The following is a 10317-nucleotide window of genomic DNA, read 5'->3' as shown; positions in this document are numbered from 1 at the left end:
AAAAAAAAAAAAGAATTGCAGTGACTGTCAGTCATCTAGTCCTATTCATATCCCACTGGGAAATGACTTAGGCCCTGGTGTCTGCTAAAATCCAAGAAAGGAAGGTTGGTTTTTTGTTTGTTTGTTTGTTTTGTTTTTTGTTTTTTGGAAGCCCCAGCTCAGGAGTCTGGTATAAGATATAATATTCCTAGCTTTTCTACTTCTCCTCATTTTTAGGTTTCCTCTTTGTCTCTCAGACTCCCTGTTGAGAGAGGATTAGTCTACAGTTCTAAGCTTCATGGAAATGCCTTGTTCTCTCTGGAGCTTGCCTTACTCAGGGCCCACTGAGCAGCAGTTTATGTACTAACTGACCTACGGGATAGGCCAGAAACAGAGACCGTGAATGGAATCTACAAAAGACTCCACTGATGAGGGCTTCTTTTTAGTCTATTTCCTTCATGTGCCAGGGCTGAGGATTCTTTCTGGAAGGGGTTGCTAGACCACCACTCACACTTAACTTCCATGGATACCGTGATGGCAGTTCATTGGAATCTACACAGAAAGTGGCCCTCCCTATTAAGTCAGGCCCAGATGTCACCAGGATCAGAGGTGATAAGCCACCATCGATTTTCATCTCAAAAGTCACTACCAAACTTCCTAGGTTTTAGTTGCTGGCTGTTATTAGTATTGCCAATGTCCCTCCATGTTGGAATAAAACAGATTATTTCCTAATGTCTTCGATTTATGCTACTTTTACTCATTAGTATCTTCACAAACATGAAAACATAGGTGCAGATCACATGGGTAGTAAGCACAGCTCTGGGTTGTCACTCAGGTCATAAACAACATTCCAAAAGGACACACTGCTCTCATTCTCTGAGGTACTTCAATTCACTTGTGTCCTTCTCTCTCTCTGTCCCCCTGCATCTCTGTCTCTTTCTTTCTCTCTCTTTCTTTCTCTCTCTCTTTCTTTCTCTCTCTCTCTCTTTCTCTCTCTCTCTCTTTCTTTCTTTCTTTCTTTCTTTCTTTCTTTCTTTCTTTCTTTCTTTCTTTCTTTCTTTCTTTCTTTCTTAATACCTCATGACAAGGACACACATGACACTCTGAAGAGCCACATATAGCTTTGGGCCACATGCTGGTGAGCCTTGCTTCAGGCTCTTTCCTTTTTCTGACAACTGTGACTCTCGCCCTGTCCGACTTTGTCCTGAGTTCCAGCTGAGACAAGGAGCCGGTGAAAGGCACAATGACGTTTGTTTAGTCGTACCTACAGCTGGGAAGGAAGTGGAGGCAGACAGGAAGGCCACCTACCTTTACTCTCAGAATGAGACTCCTCTAATTCTTCAAATGGATGCTGGGACAGGAAAGCCTGAGCGGATTCCAGCACAGAGTAGATGTAGGGGCCCTTAGACTTGACTTCTTCCATGAAGGCCTGTGAAAGATAACGGTCAAGTTAGCTTTTCAATCACTTCAATTTTCTCTCACGCTCAATAACCTTTCTTCTCAAGGTAGCTTGCTCCATGGCCTTACCCAGAAAAAAAATATGTATATGTATATGTATATGTATATATATATATATATATATATATATATATATATATATATATATCAGTCTTCCCTATAGGCAGAAAATAACTCTAATGCTAGAAAGTATTTAGTGTGCAATGAGGCCAGCTATGCCACAGAGTAGAAAGCATGTGGGGTAGAGCTTAGCTTTCCAGAAGACTTGGTGTAAGACCAGCTAGGGTTTTACAATTAGCTCGAGGCCAGCCTGCGCTATACAGGAAGTTTGAGGCTATATAGGAAGTAAAACCTTGTCTCAAAAACAAAATAAAACAAAACAACAACCAACACCCAGCCAAAATCCTAGATTATAGCAGTCATTTTCTGATTATAGAGACCATGTCATGGAAATATTTCACAGTTCAGGAAACTGTAAAGCACAAAATGAAAGAGTTAAACACTATTAATGTCTTGTTGGATTTCCCTCCTGTGGCATCACTGTATATAAGCACACATCTATCTACATTTTTATGTAGCTGAAATCCAGAGTTTTATATTTTGCATTTTCAACACCATATTATATCCACTTGTCCATGCTCTTCTTAGAAATCAAGCCAGTTTTAGATTGGAGGACAAGCATAGACTCACTCTGTGAAGTGCAAGCCCCAGACCTAGGCCTGCATACCTATTGCTTTAGGTGTCTGAGCAGAACTCAGGGCCTGTCTGTCAGGGTACTGGGAAAGGGGTATTTCCTGCTCAAAGGCTCCACACCACACTTCCAGGAGTCTAACTTACTGCATGTGTCTCCTTCTCCTGTTGTACCAGGGCCACATCCCCTTGCAAGGGGAGCTGAGCTGACAACTCCTCATCCTTTTGGCTGAGCCAGTCAATAATCTCTTGGAGCGGGAGCTGAAGTTTTCCACTGTGGTCTGAGAAGGCCTCTAGGCGAGCACTGCATGTGACAGACAGTAAGACCAGCGATTCGATCATCTTTTTAAGTAGCAGAATTTATTTTTCCTAACATTGCATGCTTGTATGAGGCTTTCATACAAAGGAACTGCTCTAGCTGAAGTACTGGGAGACCCAGGAGCCCTTCCTTCTTATATCTGTTCATAAATGTTCCCAAGGTCCTACTGCATGGAGTGTGGTGTTACAAACAGTGGCTGAGAGCTATCCTATATTAAAATGGTTTAAACATCACTTTGTGGATCTTAGTCACTTCAGCTACATGCCCAGCATTGGGGCCATGAAGGGTAAGAAACTAAACAAGTGCATTAGGGGTGACAGCCATCTGGCTCCCTTCTTGCCCAGGCGGAATCCAAATCATATCAATTTGCTCAGCCGCCCAGGATGCTCTGTGCACTAGAGAATGCAGTTGGTGGAAAGGGCAGGGTGGATGGTTGAATACAGCCATGAACATGAGCAAGGATGTACACACATCTCAGCAGTCCAAAGGGACTTAAACAATGACAGAAACATTGACTACACTTTGGGAAGAGAGAAGAAATAGTTTGTATTCTCTAATCATATGTCTGTTTGCTCCCAATTCCCAAATAAAATATGAGCTAAGGTGTAATAGGAGGAAGTTGGAGGCTGGCCAAGCATGGCTTGCTGCAGCCACTAAGCCCATTCCTCTTAGTTAGCACTAACAACTATGTCTGTCTACTGCTTCCCTATACCTGGGGGAAAAAAACCTTTTTCTAAATCACAGTGCAAATTAATTCTTACAACAATCTTATGGGGTGCGGGTGCACATGACTATTGTCCAAGGATGTTCATAACCACAGACTCAAGGGATTGACATGGTCTATGATTTGAAATCTGGGTTACATGACTCTACAACCTGCATTCTCTCTGCTTTTCTTCACGGCCTCACCTCATCACACACACCCCTCCTAAACCGCCACAGAAGCCATGGGTTTGGGTTTTGATGGTAGGAAGTGGAGATTTTTTTTTTGAAAGAATGAGGCATACACAGAAAGGCAGAAAGAAAATATTATGTAGAAATTCTCTTACTAAGTTGTACCTACCCAAGCTGATGACCCAATGGGTGGGACGGGTGGGCATAAAAAAGATGCGAGTGGGCTAGAGATGAAGCTCAGTTGCCTAGCACGAATGAAGTGTGATTCCTATGCCCACCGAAACTGACCGTGGTGCTTTATGCCTGTAATCTCACTACTTGGGAGATGGAAACTTAGAGGAGCAGAAGTTCTAGGCCCTTGGCAACATGGTGACTTTAAAGGCAATCTGTGATACATGAGACACCGTCTCTAAATAAATAAATAAATAAATAGTACAAAATTCAGCAAGGAGATGAGAGTCCACAGATGAACCCCTCCGAGGCTAGGATGATCGCTTCATTTTTATCTACATATCAACACATTTAGGTCTAGAACACATTTTTCACGTGTTATATGAATGTACAATGCAATACTGTGAGGTAGGGAGGACAGATATTATTTATTCCTCCACGTACTTTGTTTTCTTTAAAAAACCACCACCACCACCAACAACAACAACAACAAAAACCAAACAAACAAAGCCAGGTATGGTGGTGCTTGCCTATCAACCTAGCACTGAAGAGGCAAAGGAAAGATGAGTCCAAGGTTCAAGGTCAGCCTGCACTCTACAGAGAGATCCAAGATAGCCTGCACTGAACTCTCAGAACAGAACAAAACCAAGTGGAAGCTAAAATTCTGAGAACTCAAACAACTTATTCAAGATGACACACCTACTTAAAATAGGTTAAAAGAGAAATACTCTGACTTCTAACCCAGGTTTCTTCCTCTAGTGCCACAGAAAGATGGGGGAGAAGTAGAGAGTGAAGCTGGGGGCAGGGGCCACACAAACTGCAACAGCAAAAGGAGACCCATATTGTCCCAGCCAATTCCTAAAGCTACGGTTTCTAAGGGTTGGTCCTTACCGGAGGTTGTAAGACTTCTTTTTTATTTCATTCCAACACAGATTCATGGCTGATGGCTCCAGGGGCCCAGTGGCTCCAACGGTCCCGTTCAAGAGCTTTGGACTTAGGCAGGGATCCCCGGCCCCATCCCAAGGTGGAGCAGGGATGGTGACCGCAGCTCTAACCTGGACAGAAACAAAAATAGTCTGTGGTTCCTGGAGTTTCCCATGCCCTGTTCTATGCTGAGCTAAGCTGTGAGACACCAGTGAAGGAGATGAGAGAAAGCCTGGTCCTAGGGTCCTGAAATCCCGTCCTGTTTTGTGCAGGTATGTATTCAAGGGTGTGAGGTGCAGAAGGACTCCAGAGCTCACACACGGATGGGTCTTCTCTCGGGAAGTCTTGAGTCATAGATGTGCCAAGTACTGGTGTTGTTATTTACCTCCTGTTAGACAATTTGCCAGGATGACTGTGCAAGTGGGCTCCTGCGTGGAATCCAGGTGGGATTTGCCCAAATATGAACAACCACAGCATTCAACCTGAGCTACAGGCTCAGTCTACAGGGGCTCACACTTTACCCAAGCTTTGGAAAATACAGCTGAGGGGCTGCCCCACAAAGATTCAGAGAAGAAGCAGAGAAGCCAAAGGAAGTGGTCTGTTCCCTATATCCTACTTTCCAAATGCATGGAGGTCTTTGAGGTCACCCCCTCCCCGAGTTTTAACTCACACTCTAAATCTCAGTCAAGAAGCCCAGAAAGCTTCCTAAAGGGGTGAAGGTGACCATGAAAGACTGAGAAAGAGCTAAAGGAACATTCTGAATTTTGCACTAAAAATACCCTGACCAGTGTCAGCAGTCAAGGGATACAGTCTTGAAGCTTGCTCAAGTGTAGCTTGCGTTCCCAGCCTCATTCTCTACTGTTGCTGTCCTGGGCACTGGTAATGCCCAGTATAAGGGTACTATTGGGTCTAGGGTCTAGTTGATCAAATCACCCATCATGAGCACAGTGCTGGGAATTCCCAGCCAGAGGGCAGTAGAGGGTGGAAGGAAGGGAATTGGAGGAAGAAATCTTTTTCTGAGCTGATCCACCCTACCCAAGGTGACCTCTATGCCTGCCCACAGGTCGACCTGCTGCTTGCCTACCTAGCAGGCCCTTCTAGCGGCTGAGACTCCTCAATTCTCCTCATCTTAAGATCATACTTCTTACAAGAGCCTCCAGGCAATTAGGACAACAACCATCCCAGAGTGAAACTGCAGCTCATGATCACAAGGAAAGTGAGGGGGCTGCCAAGTTCTGGGGAGACAAGCTGAGAATTCAGTTCCTCCTTGCAGCCTATGTGCTGACCGTACCTGTGCTGCCCGAGGAGTCCGTGGCAGGATCAGGGCGGTCCATGGTTTTCCCTCAGCAGGAATCTGGACCTCGCCGTCTGGTGAGTGCAGACAGGCAGAATCTTGAGGAGCTCTGAGCGAGCCCGCTCTGGGAGACAGACAGAGCTGAGCCAGGCCAGGAGGCAGGGGCTGCTACCCTGTTTGTTTACTGACCCCCCAGGAATCTGGAGGAGGCGGCCATGTCGGAGCCTACCCAGTGAATCAGAGCTTTGTTGCCAGGAATTCCAGCTAGTTCCCAGGCTGGCAAGGACAGGCAGGAGTGGGACTGGGAATTCTATGGTGCCGAGGAGGGGTGTGGAGAGGGCAGCTCCTGTTGACTAACTTTCCCTTTTTATGGAAGACACAAAGTACTCACCGCCTCCAGACCCAGCCCTGCTCTGAAGTGGACAAAATGATAAGACAAGTTCAGCAAATAAAATTATTTCCCGAGCTCACCTTCCATCAGGCTTTTTTTTTTTTTTTTAAACAAAGCCTGATGGAAGATGAGCTCAGGAAATAAGCCTTGCTCTCAAATAAGTGAGCCTCCTGGGGGGCAGGAAGGAAGGTGTGGGGACAGGGCGATGGACTGCTGCATCCGGAAGCTGGAGTAGCAAATGTATTTGATTATCTTCCCTGAGGCCAGAAGGGTCACTGGAGGTCACTGTGAAAATAAGGGAGTGCTTCACTCTGCCTTTGAGCCATGACCTCTATCCCCTAAGGACAGAGTGACTGGCTCCGGGGCATCCTTTAGGCCTCTATCATGAGGACAGGAGGACAATGAAATGTAGCAGCTCTGCGCAGAGAGCCCGGGATGGAGACACTCCTGTGTCAGCTTGTGTGATACTGGGTGGGACAGAGGGAAGCCCTTTCCACTAAGCCACGGACTGAGGCTCTCCTGGAAACGACCACGGCTTTCCCTCTTCAATTGGTTTGCCCGGAAAAAAAAAAAAAGGTTAGCATTCCTCAGCTCAGCCCCCACCCATGAGCACTTTTGGAAAACAGCGTGTTTATACCAAAAAGGATTCTGTTGCCATCCTTATTTATCTCCCACAGTCGTCAGGGCTTTCCACAGTTCCACATTGTTTCCATGCCGAGGTCCGCCTACGAGAATAGCTGCGACAGCTGCCTGACCCTTTTCAGAGGCCCGAGTGGAGCCAACTGGGATGGCTGGAGGACAGTAGGGGATGACTCGCCAAGAGTGGGGAGCGGATCCTAGCTACAGGCATCACTTATGTTAGGAATATTGGGCTAAAGCCAGTGTCACAGAGTCCTTTGGACCGGGGAATGCCCCAGAGTTGGAAAGAGTGCTTTGTGACCCAGCGGTGACCAGGCCATCCTGACTGGGCTCTGAGGAAGAACCCACAATGAGCTGGGCGCCATCGGTGTTAGCCTTTCATCTTCTGCAGCACTCTTTCTTCTTCCTAACCCCCATCCAGCTCCCACACTGTTCTCTAGAGCCCCATTCTCCCGCACTGCCCCTCAGATATTTTCTAGACAAATCATGAAGAAAAATGGTTTTCTTTCCCATAAGTTGCTTTCTCTTTCTGGTTTTTGGGGCTATGAGGTTTGCTGTTCATGCCCCATCTACAGAACTCTCTATCCATACCTCAGATTCTCGAGACAGTAATCCTACATGAAGAAAACCTACATGAAAGTGGGAAAGAGGGACTGCGCCAGGCCCTGCACACTGAAGGCCCTGTGCATTCTGCCCATCCAGGGTAGATTTGTTGGATTAGGGAGGCGGTGGGCAAAGGAAGTCTTTAAGAAAGTTTCAGGCCTCTCCATTCCAACACTGTGAGAGCCACACTCTAAGAAAGAGGCAGATTACCCGGAGATACCAAATGCCTTTGAGAATATATTAGAGGCTGCCTCTCTGGTTATATGCAAAAAAAAAAAAAGACTAAGAAAGACCTGACCTCGATCACTCTTCTCTGGCTCTTGAATTATTTAGCTTTTCCCATATGATTCCCATAACACTTGTATTCACTGTCTACTGCTTGTGTGCTTCCATTCTCCCTATAGATTCACCTGCTGTTCTGTGCCTCTACAGATGACTCAGCACTGCAGTTCATCTGTGACTCTCCAGGACACACAGTGCTTCTCTACGCCAACACAGTCTCTAGACCCAAAAGCATTGCAAGAAACCCTAAAGAATGCCTATGTCTCCTCCAGACCCCCTTCTCATTGTCAGGAAAGGTGCTTTCTTTCTTGTTTTAGATTACTACCTCTTACTCATCTACCAACACACACACACACACACACACACACTGTACTGTCTGGTTTTGTGTGTCAACTTGACACAAGCTGGAGTTATCACAGAGAACATAGCCTCCCTTGAGGAAAGGCCTCCATGAGATTCAACTGTAAGGCATTTTCTCAGTCAGTGATCAAGGGGGAAAGGCCCCTTGTGGGTGGTGTCATCTCTGGGCTGGTAGTCTTGGGTTCTGTAAGAGAGCAAGCTGAGCAAGTCAGGGGAAGCAAGCCAGTAAGGAGCATCCCTTCATGACCTCTGCATCAGCTCCTGCTTCCTGACCTGCTTGAGTTCCAGTCCTGACTTCCTTGGTGATGAACAGCAATGCAGAAGTGAAAACTGAATAAACCCTTTCCTCCTCAACTTGCTTCTTGGTCATGATGTTTGTGCAGGAATAGAAACCCTGACTCACACACACACACACACACACGCACGCACGCACGCACGCACGCACGCACGCACGCCGCCACCACCACCACCACCACCACCATCACATTACCATACTCCTAGAGAAGAAGAGAGAGGCAGGTACCATCCAGGAGCTCCAAGAACTTGAGAGGCGAGAGGGGGGAGGGGGAGGGGGAGAGGGAGAGGGAGCATGCCCAGGCCTAGGCCACGTCTTAAAGAATCACATTCTTTTGTGACATTCTGGGACCTATAACCCTCCGAAGGTTAACATGGGATTGGCCCCCATTAGACATAGTGAGCCCTTGGGTTTCCCAACCCTACATCCTTCTTTGCTGTATGTCCCTCATTAACTACCTCATGGCTGATAAGGGATGTGCTGCTGCAGGCTCTGTGCCATCTAAGGGTTTTCATATACACACGAGTTTCCTTGCACCTTAGGAAGTCTTTTTTACACAGGCTTCTCTTTCACTAATGGACACTCACTTACCTGAGGCTGAGGACAGGTGTTTCGGAGGCTGCTGCTGTGATGAAACCGGTCAGCAGCATGCCACTCATGACATCGTGGGAGGGTGTAAGGGCATCCCTGCATGACCAAAGGTTGCATCAGAACCAAGGCTCATGGAGGGTGGGGATTGGCAGCAGACCAACTGTGGAGCATCAAGCACCTGGAAGAGTAATAAGCAGGGATTTAGAGTTAAGACTAGGAAAAGCCGCTGGAGTCAGCACCTCCTAACAGCTGCATGAATCAGCTAGCCATGAGATAAGTATCCACAGCTAACTCACCTCTCCGATAGGCCAGTTATTGTATATTGTGTGCCATACATTGTTATGCTATTATGCTTTGTGCTAAAGACACCAGGGTGAATTACTATGATATAGGCTGGAGAGGCCGCTAGGTAAGCTAATAATTATAATAAAATACTCATGTGGCAAATACTATAGTCAAGGCCAGCCTAGGTTATGGGGGCACAAAGTATATCCAAAACCACCCAGCTTCAGAAAGACTGCATTTGAGGGACTCTGGAGATAGATCAATCAGTTAAGTGCTTGCCACATAAGCCTGAGAACTTTAATTTGATCCACGGAACACACAATTTTTAGAAAGGTGTGCATGATAGCATGTGCTTATAATCCCAACACTGGGGAAGGGGAGACAGCCAGACTCCTGGGGCACCCCAGATAGCCAGCTTAGTATACTTGGTGAGCTCCACACCAATGAGAGACTCTGTCTCTCTCTTTTTTTTTTAAAGGAGGCACCTGAGGTTGAACTCTGGCTTCCACAGAAATGAATGCACTTAAGATTATGCTCCTGTACATACACATACATCCACCTGCACACACACACACACACACACACACACACACCTGCACACACCTGCACACACACATACACACACACACCTGCATATACACATACACACACTTGCACACACACATACACACACATATATACACCTGCGTGCACACACACCTGCACACACACACACATACATGCATATACACATACACACACCTGCACACACACACACACAGAGACACATACACACCTGCACACACACATACACATACCTGCACACAAAACCCACCTGGCCACACACACATATACCCACCTGGCCACACACACATATACCCACCTGCACACACACACACATACACCCACCTGCACACACACACACACACACATGCCTGTACACACACACACCTGTACACACACACATACACACCTGCACACACACATACTTGCACACACACACCTGTTCACACACACACACACATATACCCATCTGCACACACACACACACACACACACACCTGCGAACACACAAATACATATACACACTACAAAGAAACTGCTTTTAGGATAAGGCAGAATAATTTGTCTATTTAGAAAAGGAGATAAAGGAAGAAGGGCAT

At 46.5% G+C, this 10317-nt stretch overlaps 1 protein-coding gene across 5 annotated transcripts in view; it reads right to left on the bottom strand.

Moving 5' to 3' along the window:
* The window catches only part of Drp2 (dystrophin related protein 2), an 82799-nt gene that overhangs the window by 55372 nt on the left and 17110 nt on the right, over positions 1 to 10317 (bottom strand). For 4 of the 5 annotated variants that reach the window (XR_003835710.1, XM_029473351.1, XM_029473349.1 and 1 more), the window contains 4 exons: positions 8891 to 9068; positions 4403 to 4566; positions 2275 to 2431; positions 1288 to 1408 (listed from right to left, as the gene is read on the bottom strand). Coding sequence is in view for 4 of the 5 variants with exons in the window: in XM_029473351.1 (XP_029329211.1) it covers positions 1288 to 1408; positions 2275 to 2431; positions 4403 to 4566; positions 8891 to 9007 (559 nt within the window). In the remaining variant the exon portion in view is untranslated. Of the gene's footprint in view, positions 1 to 1287; positions 1409 to 2274; positions 2432 to 4402; positions 4567 to 8890; positions 9069 to 10317 lie in introns of those variants that run through there. The other variant, XM_029473352.1, reaches the window with a different exon arrangement.

This window comes from Mus caroli, chromosome X (genome assembly GCF_900094665.2).
Source record: "Mus caroli chromosome X, CAROLI_EIJ_v1.1, whole genome shotgun sequence".
Taxonomy (NCBI): Eukaryota; Metazoa; Chordata; class Mammalia; order Rodentia; family Muridae; genus Mus; species Mus caroli.
This window is presented reverse-complemented; position numbering and strand designations above follow the sequence as displayed.